Here is a 19,945-nt window from a genome sequence, read left to right as displayed (position 1 = left end):
AACATAAAAGATAATGGCTTGGCTGAAGAGGTGCAAGTCTGAAAATATCATTTAGTGGAACCATTCCAACCTATTTTCAGTTGTCTGTTGGACAGATGTAGGCTCCCAGGTTTCTCTGGCTATTTGCTTGGTTTGTTTAGCAAATTTGACAACTTGGACTCAAGACTGTCAAATGCGGTAATTGAAATTCAATTTTATATTAACCTGTAAAAATGTAAACAAGAATAGCCCTTCTGATGGTCAGTATGAATTAGAAAACCCCACACATCCAATTTTAAAAGTATAAGAAGGAATTTGATTTTTTTAATATTATATAAATGATTTATTTAAAGTATACTAAAAGTGTTATCGCGCTCTCTCCTCCCATAAAGGATTCCTTAGCTGTCAAGCTTAGGGACTGTTTAATCTTCTGAGTAGAAGGGTAGACTTGCATATAACCGACACTTCTGTAGCAGAGAAATGGATGAGTTGGGAAAACAAATGAGATTTCCAGGAAAGGCCCAAATAGTCATAGTTCCTGGAAGGAAAAAAAATCAAGCATTAAAAACTATAATATGCTTTAAAATACAATTAAGCTATGAATCAGTAGTTCATTAATTGTGCAGTAGCCCTGAATATCTGTATCTTTCAAAATCCGCTCATGGCTTTTGTCTAACGTCAGTACTGTCAACTGTTTGGGTTTTTTTTTACTTTTTGTTTTTTTTAAACAAACTCTTCTTGTGTAATGGCTTTTTAGAATCTTGAAAAAGTGATTCCTGCAGGTCTGGCCTGTTAAGGAAAGCCAGATTTTTCTGTATCGTTAATGAGTCAGCATGGATTTAGATTGTCCTTTAAAAAAAATCTTGATTGAGGAGGAAATATAAGTCTGAAAATTGCATATTTCATTGAAAACTGAAAGGCATCTTGGTAGAATCTGAGAACACATCATGTTTTCTTCTTACAGCCATTGCTCAGGCATGGTCAGTACATTGATCTTGAAATACAATACATTGTCCATCATTCATCTTCATCACGGTCTGTGTGTGCTTGCTTTTTAAGCCATGACTATACTATGAAGTAAGGTTGAATCTAACATAGTTGATTTCTGGGCACCCGATTTTGCTAAGTTGAAGGTCTGTGTCCAAACTGCAGGGAAGAATCAAATATAGTACAAAGTAGTTGCGTCCTCTTTAAGGAGGTTACTGTCGACTTAGAGAGTGATGCACCAAGGGTACCTTCACATGCTGGGTTATGTTTCCGGTGCCCGCTGGGACCAAAACTGTGCAGCAGGTAGTGATGGGCTCATGTCATCACTGTCCCGTATTGCACTCATCTAGTCCCTTCCCCCTTGCATATGATCAACAGGAAGCAGTGTGCTTGTGCTTTTTTGTGCCCTGGTTTTCTGTGCAGACACCATAGCAATTTAAGCATGAATCCTGGTTTACAGCAAGCTATACTGATGCTGATATGTGCTGGTATTCCTAATGGCACACTACTACATTTCCGCCAGCAAGAGGAAGAGGAGGAGGAATCTCAGCTTGCATGGAGTTGCTGCTCATGTAAACCCTGGCACTGATGCAAGCGCAGCCACCAGTAAATCCGGTGGACACAGTGGAGCACCATTTCTGGCGCTATGAGACAAGCACAGACTGGTGGGACCACATTGTGATGCAGAGATGGGATGATCAGCAGTGGCTGCAAAACTTCCGAATGTGCAAAGCCTCTTTCTTGGAACTTTGCAAATGGCTTTCCCCCTACCCTGAGGTGCCAGAATACCCAAATGAGACCTGCTCTGACCCTGCAGAAGTACATGGCAATAGCCCTTTGAAAGCTTGCAATACCAGATAGCAACCTTTCAGTGGGGAATCAATTTGGAGTGTGGAAATCTACAGTGGGAGCTGTTGTCATACAAGTAACCAAGGCAATCAATACCATTCTGTTAGGGAGCATTATGATTCTGGAAAACGTGGATACCACAGTGGAGGACTTTGACATGATGGGGTTCCCTAAATCTGATGGAGCAATAGACAGAACACATATCCCAATCCTGGCCCCCAACCACCCTGCCAAGGAGTACATATGCCACAAGGGGGTGCTTCTCCATGGTGCTGCAAGCACTGGTGGATCACATGGGCCATTTCACCAACACTAACATGGGATGGGAACTCCTGTCTCTTCAGAAAGATGCAGAGTGGAACCTTTTTCCCCAGACAGAAAGAGAGGTGGAAGTGCCTATTGTGATCCTTGGCAGCCCAGCCTCCTTCTTGGTCTCGTGGCTCATGATGCCGTACATGGGCAACCCAGACTCCAGCAAGGAGGACTTCAACTACAGGCTGAGCAAGTGCAGAATGGTGGTTGAAAGAGCTTTTGCATGTTTACAGGGTAGGTTTGGGAGTTTCCTGACTCAGTTGGACCTCAGCAAATACAACATTCTCTTTGTGGTGGCAGCCTGTTGTGTGCTCCATAATCTTTGTGAGAGCCAGGAGGAAACTTATCTGACAGGTTGGGGTGCTGAGGCAGAGCACCTAGGAAGAGAGTTTAAGCAGCTGGACACCAGGGTGATAAGGAGAGGACAATGTGGGGCAGCGCAAATCAGAGAGGCGTTGAAAGACAGTTTTACGAATGGCCAGTTTTGAGACTCTTCCATGATGCTCTCAACAAGAGCCTTGTGTTTGCCTTTAATCTCCTGGCCCACTCCTGCAATTCAAGCAATAAAGAAACCATTGTTCAAAGAACATGAGTTTTTATTTGGTGAATCATAAAATCATAGAATAATAGGACTGGAAGGGACCTCGAGAGGTCAAGTCCAGCCCCTGCCCTCAAGGCAGGATCAAGCTCCGTCTACACCATCCCTGACAGATGTCTATCTAACCTGTTCTTAAATATCTCCAGGGGGAGATTCCACCACCTCCCTTGGCAATTTATTCCAATATTGACCACCCTGACAGTTAGGAATTTTTTCCTAATGTCCAATCTAAACCTCCCCTGCTGCACTTTAAGCCCATTACTCCTTGTCCTCAGAAACCAAGAGGAACAAATTTTCTCCTTCCAAATTTGGAACAAATAATCTCCCAAACAGCTGGGAAATTAAAGAAGTGGGAACCTGAAGGGGGAGGGGACTCAAACACATGTGGGACAGCTTTTTGCCTCCAGAGATCCTGAAGACTGCTCTTGAGTTCCAGGCAGACCCTGATGACTCTGGGAGTGGAAGTAATGGGGCTTCGGAGGAGGGAGTGGTGTTGCCATGGGGTGGATGAGGTTCTGGAAGGAATCCCTCTCCAGGCATGCAGCCAGGCACTCCATCACAGCTGTCAGGAAGGTAAGAGGGTCTCCTGCTGCCTCGCTTTGCTGCTCTTCAGTGGCTCTCCTCTCCTGGAGTTCAGCAGTCCTTTCCTGCCACTCTGCCCACATCTCCCAGCTGTTTTCATGCACTCCATTTGCTCCCTTAACACGTCAATTTAAATCTGAGTTTATAATGTTTGAAACTAACTTCCCTGCACATTTTTCCTTTGCCTGTTTCTTCCACATTAATATTGTTTTCTGTGTGTGTGTGTGTGTGTGTGTGTGTGTGTGTGTGTGTGTGTGTGTGTGCGTGCGCGCGCATGCGCGCGCGTGCGTCCATCCATCCCATTTTGGGGAAGGGCACAATTTTTATCGCTCTAGTGTCTGTCATATAGCGCTCTCTGGAGCTGCACAATTCTTCTGTGCTTCGATGTTACCTACGCCTGAACATAGCCTTACATTTCTGCTACTGGAGAAGGAGGCATGTGACATGGGGCAATAGGACATGACTAAGGCTCAGGGGCAGATTGGCCCGGCAGGATACCAGGAATTTCCCAGTGGGCCGTTGGCCGAAGGGCCAGCTGGCAGCTGCTGGAGGAGGAGGGGGAAACCCAGCACGCCATTCCTGGGAGCGGCTGCCGGAGTTCTGGCTCTGCACGGCCCTTTCTCTCTCTCCCCCGCCCCTCCCCACTCCAGAGGCGTAGCGAAAGGGGGGGCGGGAGGGCAGTCGCCCCCGGGCACCAGGTTGGGGTGGGTCCAGGAGCTGGGGTCCGGTCTCAGTCTGCAGCAGAAGCGGGGCAGACACTGGCTGGGAGGGGTGGAGGCAGGGATTCCTCCTCCTCCTCTGAACTCAGCCCCTTAGAACAGAGACTCAATCTCCTGGCTCCGGGGGGTCGCACGGACAAGCAGCTCGGTCTCGTTCCCCTCGCAGTGAGGCAGCGACCACAGAGCCCTGCTGGGCACTGGCTGCAGAGCATAGCGCTGCCTTTCTCCAGCCCTCTGGCCCACCCAGACCCCTAGGGAGCTTCCTCGCATGCCCGTGTCCCTCCACCCACCAGACTGTTTCTGCCTGGAGAGGAAAATGGGGGAGCCCAGGACATTTCCAGACATGTCCCATGAGCCAGTCGGCACTAAGACTCCTGCAGAGGGGATGTGGGGTTGGCAGTGGGGTGAGGGGTAAATCAGAGACTCGTGCAGGATCCGGACTTCTGGGGCCCGATCACAGACTTCAGCCCCGCAAACTGGAAGGCAGAAGGTGGGGGAGGGGAAGGGAGAAAAATAGGGGAAAGAGGTGGAAGAGGAAGGGGCTTGTGGTGAGGGGGTGGGCATCAGGGAAAAGGGGGACAGGGGCAGTGAGGGAAGGGGGGCACCAGGAGGGTGCAAGGGTAAGGGAAGGTGTAGGTGCCAGGGGATTCTGAGGGTGAAGCAGAAGGGCAGACACCTGCAGGGGAGGGACCAGCACCAGAGGAGAGAGGCAGGGCAGGTGTGTAGAGGGAGGTGTTAGGAAAGGGGATGAGGAGGGGTAGCTCACGTGATCAGAGTGGGGCTACTGGAGGAGTGGGCACAGGGAGGAGAGAAGGGCTGGTGGAGGGGGGTAGGTCTCAGGAGGGCTGAGTAGGGCAGGAGTCCGAGTCAGGACAGCAGAGGAGAGTGAGGGGTTGGGGGGGCAGCAGGCACCAGAGGAGCTGATGGGGCAAGGGAAGGAGACATGGTAGCAGAGGGAAAGGATAGAGGTTTATAAGATATTTATTAATAACTTGGGTGTCACAGTGGCACATCCAACTTAGCCACATGAACTCAGTACTGGTGCACAACACAAAATTCATTCTGCTCATGGGGGAAACTCTTAGAGGGAACACTTCCCCCAACCTCTCTGCCCCTCCGCCCTTGAGTTAATGTGACATATATTGGGTTAATGCAATTGCAGGATATTTGCATGAGGGGGGGCTTGGTGGGGGCCAAACTAATCCCTATTGGTAGGAAAAGTCCTTAGAGAGGGGTCACATGACCCCTGCTAAGGTTTCCCTAAGCCCTGCCAGTTCCTGCCTTTTTTCCAGCCTTCTGGATCTGATCACAGCTAGGCTATATCTACACTGGCCCCAAATTCCGGAAAAGGCATGCAAAGCAGGTAAGTCAGAATAGGGAAATCTGCGGGGGATTTAAATATCCCCCGTGGATTTAAATAAACATGTCCGCCGCTTTTTTTCCGGCTTGGGGAAAAGCTGGAAAAAAGCATCTAGACTGGCACGATCCTCCAGAATAAAGCCCTTTGCCGGAGGATCTCTTATTCCTACTTTCAGGTAGGAATAAGAGATCCTCCGGAAAAGGGCTTTATGCCGGAGGATCGCGCCAGTCTAGACGCTTTTTTCCGGCTTTTCCCCAAGCCGGGAAAAAAGTGTCGGACATGTTTATTTAATTCCGCGGGGGATATTTAAATCCCCTGCGGATTTCCCTATTCTGACTTACCTGCTTTGCATGCCTTTTCCGGAATTTGGGGCCAGTGTAGACGTAGCCCTAGTGTATATAACTCTAAAGTCTAGAGTATCTGCTCTACTTATGCTTCAGAACCACTTCAGCGTATACGGAGCTCAAGATAAGGAGAGCATAAAGGTGAACTTTAGTGCACCTGAGTTGTGCCCTGCACAATTTGGCTGGACTTTAGGATCTGGTATTTTGTTAGTTAACTTATGTTGTAGAGCTACATCTGGAACCCATTCCAAATTCACAGTACAAAAGCAAATATTCTGAAATGTGTGTTTTTGCAGGGTTTTAAGATTTAAAATAGCCAATTTTGCTAAGAGTATTGCAGAAGAGTAATATTTCAAGTGCAAAATCTCCACATATGCAATGATGAAATTTAGCAAAAGATTGCTACATTTACCCAGCTTTCATATTAATGCACAATCTTTTGAAATCCAAGTCCGTGAAGAATCTTCCTGCTGTTATGTTTGAGAATCTGCTAATTTCTTTATTGAAAAGCATTTGTATTTTGAAGCAGGTTGATCTGTTATTCCCTTAAATTTAATTGCTTGACTGATACACAAATGGGTTTTTTTAATTTTGTTTTTTTTAATGGCTTCTTGTGCAGATTAGTTCAGAAGAAACATGTACAATTGTTTTGCTTGACAGCTCAGTTTGGTGTATGGGTGACCTTATAATAGAGAGGTTTAAAAAAAAAACCAATAGCAAAACAAAACAAAATCTGAGAGATGAAAGTCTCATCAGGAAAAAAAGGAGTGAAATTGATTTTACCAATCTGCCAAATCTGATTATATGGTACTTTCATTTAAGAGACTCTATTTTGAAATGTTCTGAAATTTTCCTCTGGGTAGTTCTGTTGATCAATATGAATAAAATGAAACAATACTGTTATCATCATTCTTGATGATATCTTATGGAAGCAATACGAGCTAAACAGACACATAGTGGGTAAATGAAAATGGTTTACAAAGGAAATTTATGGGAAGAAAAAGCTTCAAAGAGATTGAGTATTATGACCAAGTCTTTGTATGAAAGAATAAAACAGATGTGAAATATGTGCTTACATTTTTTGCCATCAGAGAACTTTTTCCATTTCCATTTCCTACTCTCACTTGTTAGAACATTTCTCATTAATAATAAAAAAATGTGAGCAGGTCTGACTTTGGCCAAAACTGGATATGGAATATTATTCATTTGCCTGACTTTGGAATACAGGGAAGGTGTTAAAGCACCTTTCCCTCCTATAACTATAATGTCTGGAGAGTCAGAATCAAAGGTATTTAAAGATGTATGAACTTTTTTATTCATTTCAGGGGGCCATCTGCAACAGAAATTGTGCAAGAAAATGAACTACTACACCATCAGAAGTGGCTGAATCTGCACTCTGACTGGAAGAATAAAAATGCATCCACGTTGCCTGCCCTTCTACAGAAAGGGTAAGTGATAACTAATGTTGTGCTTCACATGTGTGTTAGAGCAGTAGATGGAAATATAGCGGTGAAAGATGGTACTTCCATTAATGAGTTTTATGTTCCAAGTGTACAAAGGTATCTGTGTTTGCACTCGCATAAACATATGTATGTATTATGTAATGTAAATTCCATAACACAGCTAATGTATTTTACAACTTCACTCTCATTTTGGGTCCTCTTTGCTGAATTTAATTTTCTGGTTCAGCATAATTTTGTACAATATAACTATTTATAATAAAGCTTTAATCACAGAATTCCTATCTATTTGAACTATTAAGTTTAAAGAAATTAATAAGGTCACATATCCAGTTTTCAGGGAGAAATCTGTGACATTGGTTTTAGAGTTCACTTATTTGCTGCTTTTAAGAGAGTGCTCACTTGGACTGGTAGAGCTATTAGTGGGGGGAAAAGAAATATAAAAACAAGGCTTCTTATAAAAATGGGCGGCTTCCCAAATTTAAGATAGTATCTTCGGAGTTGCAACTGCTCAGCACCTCACAGGATAAACTTAGCAACTTTCTGAATCTTGTCCTTTATATCCTAGTCTTGTAAAATCTTATGCAAGCACTTAAATAAGATTATGCCACTGCATTTACAAAAATCTTTGCAGGTCTGTGTCCTTAGTTTGCAAACTTTATTTTGTATTTGGATGCTATCTGATTTACTACTCTCTTTCTCTCTCCCCCTAATGCTATCTCCCCATTTACACACATCTTTCTTTCTTGGTGAGCTGCAGTTTCTTTCTGTGCCCTGTCTGTATCTCTTCCCTGAGCTCCTTCAGACAGCTCACAGCAGGACCAACAAGCCCAGCTATTGCCATCCTAAGACCAGGTTGCACATTGTATTTGCTCCTGTTTGTACCTTTTCTGTTCTGTGCAAATATCCTGTGTGGGCTAAGCCAATGCTGCTGCTGAGGAAAAGGAGAAGGCGCCACTGCTAGGAGTGAACCCCAGATACACAGCAGCTTCCTTTCTACCCTGCTGACTCAGGTCAGTGCTCCTACAAGCCCTCCAACAGTGGAGGCTTGCCTCTCAGAGAAGAAGATTGCAGACTCAATAGACCAGCTTTACAAGGCACGCAAGTAGAGCAAGTACAAGAGATCAGACAAATGATGAAGAGATTCTTCCAGTCTCTTACAACAGCTCAAGCATGTCTCTGTTGGCGAAGATGAAAAATCCATGAGACAAGAGGGCAAAACATCAACACCACCTCCACCTTCCTTGCTAGTGCTATTGTACTCTGAACTTTGCAGAGACTGTAGTTTCTAAACACCAGAAGTTAGTTCCCCTGCAGAACGTTTTATCAGCAGCATCTTCTGTTTCAGACATCCTGGTGGATTCATTAATGGACTGGTTAGATTGGTGGTGGCTAATGTGAAAAACTTTGGGATAACACAAGCATCATCGGAGCCCGCAAGTCCTGTCGCTGCGTTTTGCTGGTGCTGCTGGCTACATTTTTTTCTATCAGACTTCTCCTTGTAATCACTTTGGTTCCCAAGCTTACCTGGCTGGGGAAGAAAGTTCAGAGCTGCCACAAGTGCACCGTGTGGGCTTTTGTGGCGATTTAAAGGGTCCAGGGCTTGAATCACTGGGACTTGAGGCAGTTACCTCCTTTACCTCCCCTCTCCCCATCAAAGTTCCTGGAGTAGGATAAAAACTATACACACTCACAGGGACCAACTAGGATACCAAACTGAATATATGTGCTTATTTTTTCCTCTGCGTATCTCCTTCTGGTTAGTCAAGCATCAGGAATGGTTAAGAAAAATAGCTCTGACACACCCAAAAAGAGAAACGTATTATTTACTGGATAATTCCATTCTCCCTTGTAGAGCTCTTGCAAGCTTAATTTTAATAGCTTTTACAGAAAAGCAATTGTGAAATCTAGATACCAGTTTTAGACTGACAAGAACTTTGGCAAGACTAATAAATGCTTCAGTATTTCTGGAAAAAGATGTTTTTAAAAGGATGAAAGCAGAGTACAAGCTTTGCATCACATTCAGCTATATTTTGCTACTTGGGCAAGAGACAAAACATTTAGAGAAGAAAAATCTTCAAGAGTATGACACGTGTCAGATATTCTGCACTTCTTACATATATACAACTGCTTTAGGAATTTCCCTAGGTGTTCCACACATTTAAGGAGAACAGTTACAATACTGAGACTGGTCAAATGTCTGTGAGAATAGAATTTTGTGTTAAGACTAAAGCGGGATAGATTTTTATACCAATTCTTACACAATACACACTCCAGTCTATCCCTTTCATTTCATCAGAGTTATGAGTCAGCTAAGAATTTGGCATAACAAAGAATCCACCAAATCTTCTGGTTCAAACTAGCAAGTGACAGTAAGTTTGTAAAATACTTTGTAAAAGTTTGTTTCTGAATAAAACACGTTATAAATATATTAGTATACATCATTCCTTTTTTTATATATCTAATAATATAGCATAATGTTATAAAAGTGTCTAATACTGCCTCCATTTTAAAACACTGGATACATTTAAATTTCTATTTCAGTACAAGGCTTTTTCTTCAAACTTGACCCGCATTTGATTTTTCTTTAATTTCCATATATTTTCACATTCCTGTAATCAGTGCTGGCCTAAAAATTATATGAGTTCATATAGAAGAAAAACACAAAATTAATTTAGGTTTTAATATGGTTTTAGTTGAGAACTTGTCCAGAATTTAAGAAGTATTGTCACTAAAATCTAGGAAAGCCATAGAGATAGATAGAGATATATACACAAATTTGCACTAGTAGTTTGTGCTCATCGGTCTCAAGACACACAGAAAAATATCTTAAAACATGAATAACAATGATTTAGCCTTCCATTCTTGGCAAATCTATAGGAATAGTAAATAAATATTGACAGGTTTGAGGTAGCTGTGTTAGTCTGTTTCAGCAAAACCAACAAGGATTCTGGTGGCATCTTAAAGATTAACAATTGTATAATAAGCTTTCATGAGTTGCAGCTCACTTCATGCATGAAGGGAAAGAAAAAGAAACAGATAGGAGATGAGATTATTACATCAGAGCTAATTCAATCAGGGTGGATGAGGATAAGATGAGAATACCTAAAATGGAAAATTATTTATGGTAATGAGTGAGCCATTCCCAATCTCTATTCGGACCCATTCAGATGGTGGCAAATTTGCATATGAATTCCAGCTCAGCAGTTTCACATTCCAGCCTGGTTTTGAAGTTTCTATAGTGTGAGTAATCCTACTGAAGTCAGTGGGTCTTGGACTGTAAAATAAGGAAGCAAATGAACTGCAGAATCAATACGGTTGGTAGGGAAATGATCGTCTCCCTTCCAAAAACTTCCAACAAAAATGTGAACTCTTCAGTTGCATAAGTGTTTCCCTTGGAATCTTTCTGAGTTTTCATCAAAAGCCCAAAATTCTTTTGGCAAAAATATTCTGATTAATCTAAAAGCCATTTTCTATCTAAGTGTCAGCAAAAGGCTTTCACTTACCTAGAAGAACCAAGAAAACATCCAGCGGCAAATAAATCTCTGTATGTCTGAATTTCTGATAATCAGATAGTGCATCTCAGATGTTAGGTCAATGCATAAAGAAAGAGGTAATCTCTAAGATATGCAGCACTCTATTAATAAAGAGTGTATATAAATTTAAAACACCTTTAACTACCTTCAGAAACAAACTGGAATCCAGTGAAATTGCTGGTACCCCATTGTAATGCTCTGTTTTTCATTGTATCATGTTGATTGATCTTGCTGTGTTTAAACAAATGATCCAATTGTTCTTATATTGGGGAGATGTAATGAGATGTGCAGATTGTCTATAATATGTTTTTCCTGTTGTTGTTTCAACACTTAGGCGGTTGTGTGAAAGCAGAAGCAAAGTTTCCCTTCTCTGTACCAAAAAAGGTAGGAGAAAAACATGTAATTCCTGGAACAACATATAAAGAGCATTTTATTTGGATTCTTAAACCTATGTCTTTGATATGTTGAAATATACTCTCAAAAACAAATAATTAATGTATAAATCCCTTTTCAATCTCATTTGTTCACCTTTTAGTTTCCGATTAATTTTTTTGGCCACTACTTCCAGTGTTATCAGCTTTTATCCCCTTTCGATGATGAAATTGCCCATTGTAGTGGATTAAGCGGACTCCTAGAACTATAGAATCATAGAATTGGAAGAGATCTCAGTAGGTCATCAAGTCCAATTCTCTGCTAAAAGCCCATCTAAATCATCCTGCCCAGGGCTTAAAAACCTCTAGGGATGGATATTCTACCACCTCCTTAGATAACCCATTCTTGCCCTTGCTAAATTAATTGGGAGTCTTGCATTTAATTTTAAAGGAAGCAGGCTTGTTCCATAATTGGTATGATGATATAGTTAGAAATACTTATTACATGTTCTGTCATTTTTCCTCAAGTCTTTCTTAGGAAGACTCTCAAGTTTCCATGGAAACTTGCCTGAATAAAGACATAAAGTTTCGGTCTATAGAGTCTAATGAGAATGGTTCAGACTGGGATATTAATTAGTCTGGAGTAAATTCATTGATTTATTGGATTTACTCTGAACTGACTGAAAACAATCTGGCCCAAATTATTACCGTTGGCACTGGTATCCTAATTTTTTCTAATGTTTTTTAAGTGTAACCAGAACCAAAGGATAAATCCTTGGTTTACCCTAATCTTGTCAATAGCCACATTTTAATTAAATTGAACTTTTGTTACTGTTGGGAACGTCTTTTGCTACCGGTATAGTAAATAAGTTCCTGATGTTGTGCATGTGATCCATTTGTAGCCTTGATTGTCAAGCAGATAGGGGAAATTTAAAGGAGAAAACTCCAAATTAAATCCAAATGCACAGTGTATTGTGCAAATTTAAGTGGTTTGAAAATATAGCAATTCTTCAGACGGAGATCAAGTTTTACCAAAAAAAAAAAAAGCTTTCCTGAAGAACATTTTGAATAAATGAATTAGCCTGATAAAGATTAATCATAAAGCATGGCCTAGATCCAGGAAACTTTTCAAGGTTTACTTACTATTATCAGAAAAATCATCTTGCAGGATTCTGTAAAGTTGTTTGTCTCTTATGAGTAGTACCTATAGAGGACTTTAAAGCAAAACAAAAGTCCTTGCCTTCTGAAGTTACTTGAAGGAATGGGTTAGGAATTTAGTCATTACAAATCAGCATTGTACTAATTTATTTCTTCATTGCTAAATTCCCCACATATATGTAAAAACCGGATATCTTCCCTGGGGAAGGATTCCAGAGACTGATGCTATGTAAGCCAGTTCTCTAAATCAGGTAGTAATAAAACTAGGGATATATAATAGCCTGTCGCATTACAATCCCAGAATTAAAAAAAAAAAGAATTAAAAGAAAGGAATGAATGTATTTTTGAAAGGTGTGCAGCTGACTAGCACTTGGATGAAAAATGTGTAGGTGAAATTTATAACAGTATGATACAGTTGCCAAGGAAGTGGTAGATATTTAAAACTAGAATGGACAGCACTAGAATAGACCTAGTAAAAAATAAATCTTCACTGGGAAGCTGTATATAAACAAATGGGTATTTTCATTTGGAAATTTCTATGAGTAATGCAAATATTATATCCTGAAGATAGATGCACATCCCAGATTTAGGTTTCTGGGTCTGACAGGTGATGACTGGTATAAAAATAACCCCCCTTCTCCCCCCCCCCCGCCTCCTCCCGTCCCAAGGATGGGTCAGTAGCTCTACTTCTCGGAGAGCGCCAAATTCTTCCAGCTTAGTCTGGCTTTTTCTTTTTTCTTTGGGGGGGGGAGGGAGAGGAGGTGGTTAGTTTCTTATTTGGGAACCCTAAGAACTGAATGGATCAGCGTAATCCCTGGGTTGAGTCCATTGAAGTAACTGAAGGAATTAATTTGGCTCACTATATATGGACTTGAAACACAATGTGTTGAGTTTTTATAAATTCTTCCCATACGTACAACATAATTTCATGAGCTTGATAACTTCATTTTGTATAGAGAAGCCCCTTTTCAGTATTTTTGAGCAGTTTTCAAGAACATTCTACGCACACTGAACTTTATGCCAGTGAATAATACATGGTATCATACATTTCTTGCTAGATTGTGGCCGTCGCCCTGCAGCTCGAATGAGCAAGAGGATCCTTGGTGGCAGGACTAGTCGTCCAGGACGATGGCCATGGCAGTGCTCTCTGCAGAGTGAACCAAGTGGGCACATATGTGGCTGTGTTTTGATTGCAAACAAATGGGTTTTGACGGTAGCACACTGCTTTGAGGGGTGAGCAGAGCTCTGAGAGCTTTACTGTTGGTACAAATGGCTATTTAGACAAATAACTTCCACATAAAAATGTCAAAATAAAAAAATCAGTACATGTTGCACCTCTATAAACCAGAACTCTCTGGCCAGACCACAGATGTTCCAGATCAGAGAGTCCCAGTGGAATTGGGGAGGGGAGGAGCTTGGTTGGCAGCATCTAGGCTGTGGAGGGGAGGCAGGAGCTCAAAACCCCGGTGTGCGTGGCTCAACTGGACTGGGGGCAGAAGCTGGGGAGCTGGGTGTATGGCTCAGCTGGGCTATAGGGGAGGGGGATTCTGGGGAGACCAGTGCCCAGCTCAGCCGGCCTAGAGGAGGATAAGGAGGGAGCTGGGAAGGCTGGAGGTGTTGGAGGGGAGAGAGGGATAGGAAGCCTGGGACCTGACCCAGCTGGGCTGCCGGGGGACATGGGAAACCCAGTGGGGTATCAGGGTTGGGGTTGAGGCCGGCAGCAGGGAGGCCAGATATAACCTTCCCATGTCCAGCAAAATCCATTATCAGGAACCAGTCAGGTCCCAAGGGTGCCGGACCAGGGAGGTCCAACCTGTAGTTGATCTTGTCAAATCAGCAAATCATAACAGACCAGTTTTTAGAGTCTAAATAGAAAATGAATGTTTTGAATGGCTTCATCTGAGGGTTTGACTAGTTTTAATATTCATTTTGCTACCTAAAATTGATGGCTTTGACTTTCAGCTGAAATATCCACAAAACCTATCCCTTATCTTTGTGATATTTTATGAATGTGTTACATATAAACTGCATTGGATTAATATCTCTTCTCGCTGATAGTCAGAAAAAAATACAAGAATATGTGGACAGTGGTTGCTATTTAACTAGAAAAAACTCCCATAGTTTGCCAGAGAGGAGTCTGAGGCTACATCTACACAGCTTCCCTCTTCCGCAAAGCCTATGCAAATGAAGCTCAGATTAGCATATTACTATGCTTCATTTGCATAATTAATTATGCAAATGGAGCATGGGAATATGCCAATCTCCGCTTCATTTGCATAGGCTTTTGCGGAAGAGGGAAGCTATGTAGACGCAGCCTAAGATAATGAAGTTACTGCCTTTTCTAACCATAGAGAAATACTGTGGTATCTCCAATAGGGCTGTCGTCATTTAAAAAGTCAGCATTAACTAGAGAGTGGTAATTTCTAGTATCTGAGATTCAGTACCAAATGGATTTTCTGTGTGAAGCACAGGAATGTTGGTGCACCTTAGGCACCACATACTGGTGACAAGTTAATGTCAATCCTGGTATCATTTTGATAAAACAGGATTTTGGATGGAAGTTTAACAACTTACTTTCTGTTGTCCTGTTAATTAGGTTTCTAAAAAGAATTAAAATGTGTCCCATCTGTTAGTGTGCTTCCTGCCCCTCTGCAATAGCATTTGTACACTAAGTACATTTCTGATGCACAGTTTCTCAGCTCATACATCTCTAATGGGAGATGCCTACCTTCTGTGGAGTTCGGAGACAAACAATCCTGGAGTCTCCAAAAACTGCAGCTGAACGAAGTGCCATCCTTCAACTCAGGGCACCAGAAATCCTGCTTCTGGCAGTAGAAAAAGCTGTCAGCTCAGTTTCTCCTGACCGCTCTTGGATTTATAACTATTTGTGTTCATTTTTGTGCATTAGCAACTTCACCTCAGCTTCTAGCTCCCCTTACTTGTTACTGAAGTGAGGAATTGCTGGAACATTGAGTCTCCCTCTGGTTCTTCTGGTGCAGCACCTCTTGAACGGCCTCTCTCTCCCTCACTACAGTAGTAGGGAAGCCCTGGTTTGAATTAGGAATGTTATCTAACATGAACTTGTGTCAAAGTGTAATCACTGGATTTTTTTGATCGGTTACACATTTACACGTCGGGAGATGGTAGCCGGTGCCCATGGGGAGCCAGCTTGAAAACTGGCTCCCTGTGCATGCTGGCTTTCCTCCCCCCAATCCTGCACTGCTGCCTCTGTATCAAAGGCAGCAGCGGGAGGAGAGGGGGGAGGAGGATCTGATATTTGCAAGAAGCTTTTAAGCTGGTTCTCCAAACATGCTGGCTCCATGGAGTCGCCTGCCTCCCACAGAGGCAGCAACACAGAGGGGAGGGGAGGGTGAGCAGACAAATGATACACACAGGAAACTGGCTTTCAAGCCAGCTCCTGCCTCCCTCCCCCCATCTCCAAGGTGTTGCCTTCCACAGAGGCAGAAGTGTGTGTGTGTGTGGTGAGGCAGATGGGAGCTGGTATGCATGGAGAACCAACTTCTGTAGAGCCATCTGCCCCTCTTTGTCCCCCACCCCCTCCTGCCTCTGATAGGGCTGCGTTGGGGAGGGGAGGAGCAGATGGGAGCCGGTATATGTAGGATGCAGCTTAAATGACTGGTTCCTGCCTGCTCCCCACCCAGATACAGTGACAGCAAGTGGGGAGGGTGCACGTAATCATTAAGATTAACCAATAATCCCAGGTTTATCAGTTAATTGTGTAAATGACAACATGCTAACATGCCAGACATCTCGGGTTCACACTCTGGTCTGTGCTGGCAGCAGTGTGTACAATACTATGTTTGCAAAATTTCCTGACTGTTGATGTGATCATATTTTGTTCATCTCAGTTACTCTAAATGTCAGGGTCTTTGGGCTTCATGTTTGCTACAGGCAAGATGTTCAAATCCTGCACCAGTTGTCATGCTAGCTCTTTGAGAAACCACACACAGAGGGCATTCAAGGCTGCCATTTATATGGGATTTGTGGGAAGAAAGCATCTAATTTACACAGTAGGTTTCCATTCCTCTATAGTGACATCTTTTATTAGGAAGTTGCTGTTGGGTTGATCCCTAAACAAGTTATAAGATTGCGCTTTTATGTAGAAGGAAGTTCTATTTCTGCCTCTTATTCTACTATGACAGTAATTAAAATTCCACTTTATCCTCCTTTTACCACTTTCCCCATTTCTGGGATTCACTGCTTGCTAGTCCCCATTGCAGGTGAATAAGGAAAGAAGTTAAGCAGAAAAATGAGAAATTTCTTTCCTATTAGGCTGCGTCTATACTGCGCTCTCTTGTGCAAGAAAATATGCAAATGAGGCAAAGCAGTGAATATCACCGCTCCTCATTTGCATACTTAATGAGTCGCCATTTTGTGCAAGGGGCTTTTGCACAAAAAGGAGCCATCTACACGGCTCCTTTTTGCGCAAAAACCCCCTCTTGCGGCAAGAGCCGTTCTCTCAGGGAGGAAAAAAGCGGCAGAACAGCTCTTGCACAAGAGGGGGGTTTTGTGCAAAAAGGAGCCATGTAGATGGCTCCTTTTTGTACAAAAGCCCCTTGAGCAAAATGGTGGCTTATTAAGTATGCAAATGAGGAGCGGTGATATTCACTGCTTCGCCTCATTTGCATATTTTCTTGCACAAGAGAGCGCAGTATAGATGTGGCTTTAGTGTCTTTTTTTCATTCAACCCACTCTGGAAGACTTATATGTAACTTCTAACTTACAATAAATTGATATTTTTTCCTTTGAAGGGTGACCAATATTTAACTTTTTTAAGGGTTAATCAACAGCATTTCATCTTAATGCTGTTAATCTGTGGCAGTTGAGAGGCATCATTATGCATTAATGATAACTGAGGAGAGAAGCTACTTGCAGAAGTTTTCTTTCTGCAGAACGGACTTTTTGAAGTGGTTCATTTGTCCCTGGATAGATCTATGTTGCAGCAGTGCGTACCTAGAATGTTTCCTTTAAAAGAATGCTCTGTATCCCAGAATGGAAGCCAAATGCCATCTATTTGAAATTGCTGGAATGATGTAAAGGATATCTTGTTTGAATCTGTCACTGTGAAATTACAAGAAATGTGTTATGCTCGCTCTTCTGACCCTCGGGTGGCACCAAACTATACACGTGAGGTGGTGTTAAATCTTATTAGTTTACTTTCGTAAATTGGAGGGCCCAGCCTGTTTCCTTATCTGTTTGGTGTTGTATTGTAGATTAAGATGGTCTGTGGTAAATTATTTTAAATTGTGACAAAAAAGAGGAATTTGAAAGGGATCTTAAGATGAGTCCCATCTTTATCCTGAGACTTATTAGTTACAGGCATTTTGGCAAAGCCAGCCAGTCTGCAGTGTCTTGAGTATATATAGGTGTTACAGCCACTCAGAGAGCATGCTTTTCAGCGCACATGCTTTCACCTACTTATAGACCATAGCAATGAAATTTTATAAAGTATGCTGTAGTCCATGTTCTTGACATTTCTAGTGTCTTTTCATTGTGTACCCTATGGTTTTGTCAAGGCCATTTTGCAGTAAGTCCTGTGAAAATGCCTAAGACCAATTTAAAATAACCAAAAGTTTTCCTCTGGAGGAAAATATTCCTGTTGTGTGACCATGGCTGTGCATTTTCAAAATCCTTCTTTGCTTTGTTCTCACAAGATACATTGATACATGTTCTCACAAGATACATGAATTACAAAATATGCATTGTAATTTGTCATTCTACAGAAAGCCGTGATCTGGTCATGGGATAGAAATGTCAGCAATGACATGTTAACCTTATTTTAACAAAAATAACATTATGATGAAATCAAAACCACATGCTGAGAAAGAGCTGCACTTATGCATTTTTCTCAGCATCTTTCTGGCTCAGTCTCTGTACAGGCAGCCAGACTTTACAAAACTGTGTTCAATCAGCTATGCAAATACTGAATGCTTCCTTTTATTTTATTTTTTTAAGCCACAGGGAAGTCAGAGACCCTGTGACTACCCACTAGTTTTCATCATGCAACTTTAGTCTATGATACAGCCCAAATTTTAACATGGTATCTCACGTGCACCTCAACTGATATTGGTTCAGTTTTAACACTATAATCTCCTCAGTAATGAGGACTATTTAAAAAAAAAAAACAGAATTCTGGACATGTAGTCTTAGCCAATTATGGCTGACACTTGACAGCTTGGTGCTCAACACCTAAGGCTGGACTCTTGCCCTGGCTACCAGGGGCAGTGCAGCTTTCAGAATTTACACATAGAAGTTAGCAACCTGTGTTATGATTTTTTTTGTACTAGTTGATGGCTGAATAAGGACAGTACTCTAAAAAGCCTGAATTCAGAGTTGCTTGAATAGTACGCAGAAATCAGTTGCTTTAGTGACAGAGGCAAAAGACCACATTATTGGATTTCCTAGCCCTAACCTAATGATATTGAGCATCTTGATGGCAACAGGAATTGAAAGCACTTGGTACATTACTGGCGCAAGGAAGAACTAGCCTTCGCTAAGCTAAAATATGTACAGCCGCCTCTTATAAATAAACTGGAAACTGCAGGGACTAGGCAAGGTAGTATGGTCTGATGTTGCACTTCATGTTCAAAACAGCATGTGCAGGGGCCAAAAATGTCACATGCTCTGTCACTCCCCCTCCCCTGACCAATCAGGGTCTGTGGGTGGGGAGGCAAGCAAAGTCTCCTATCCCCTAGGGGGAACAGCTCCACTTCTGCCCAAGGCCCTGCTCCTTCCAGGGCAGCCAGTGACCACTTCCAAAATTCATGAAGTGCTCCCCCCCTTCAAAAATTATTGCCCGCCCCTGCTCTATGACCTTAAACAAATCACTTACTCTTGCCATATTTCACTTTATAGCAACTATGAAATGTTTTGGGCTCACAAGCATGAGGCAACAGTAAATTAATGAATGGTTGCAAAGCACTGAGGTCTAGATTCACATGGGGGATTTAAGTAACCAATAGGGCAATTAAATGGCTACGTCAAACATTGGACACCACTGATATTCACAAAACCTCATGCCTACCCCTGTAGGTATCTGTTTGTACTGGTGGGTATGTGCAAATCCAGGACAGTGGAATTCACACAATTCGATGTGTCCCTTACACGCCTTTTCCTGATTTCTTCTAGTGAATCTAGCTCTGTGTTCTGTGGAGGGGAAGTTTGAAGGAAAGAATGAATTATTCCGCATTTTTGTTCAGATCTTAATTTTAATGTAATCTCTTAACATATTTCTGCTACATGTAGTACCACTTGTGTGTTCAGTGCTTTGCAGAATGGTATCCAGAAAAAGTCCTTAATTATACAACTGTGTATAAAAGAACTACAGAAAAAATTTACCTTTCCCCCCTCTCTTACATAGGAGAGAAAATGCTGCAGTCTGGAAAGTGGTGTTTGGTATAAACAATCTGGATCATCCATCTATCTTCATGCAGACCCGACTGGTGAAGACTATTATCTTGCATCCACGCTATAACAGAGCAGTAGTTGACTATGATATCAGCATTGTAGAACTAAATGAAGATATCAATGAGACAAGTTATGTAAGGCCAGTCTGCTTACCAAGCAGGGAGCAGTTGGTTGAGCCAGATACCTACTGCTACATCACAGGCTGGGGACACATGGGCAACAAAAGTAAGATGAATGTTTTCCAGATTCTTGGAGGAATCTA

At 42.2% G+C, this 19,945-nt stretch overlaps 1 protein-coding gene across 7 annotated transcripts in view; it reads left to right on the top strand.

Moving 5' to 3' along the window:
* The window catches only part of CORIN (corin, serine peptidase), a 221,622-nt gene that overhangs the window by 195,767 nt on the left and 5,910 nt on the right, over positions 1-19,945 (top strand). For all 7 annotated transcript variants that reach the window (XM_075930473.2, XM_089777859.1, XM_075930476.2 and 4 more), the window contains 4 exons: positions 7,056-7,178; positions 11,061-11,110; positions 13,314-13,488; positions 19,637-19,908. In XM_075930473.2, coding sequence (XP_075786588.1) covers positions 7,056-7,178; positions 11,061-11,110; positions 13,314-13,488; positions 19,637-19,908 — 620 coding nt within the window. The remainder of the gene's footprint in view (positions 1-7,055; positions 7,179-11,060; positions 11,111-13,313; positions 13,489-19,636; positions 19,909-19,945) is intronic.

The sequence above is a fragment of the Pelodiscus sinensis genome, chromosome 4 (assembly GCF_052426305.1).
Source record: "Pelodiscus sinensis isolate ZL-2025 chromosome 4, ASM5242630v1, whole genome shotgun sequence".
Classification (NCBI taxonomy): Eukaryota; Metazoa; Chordata; order Testudines; family Trionychidae; genus Pelodiscus; species Pelodiscus sinensis.
This window is presented reverse-complemented; position numbering and strand designations above follow the sequence as displayed.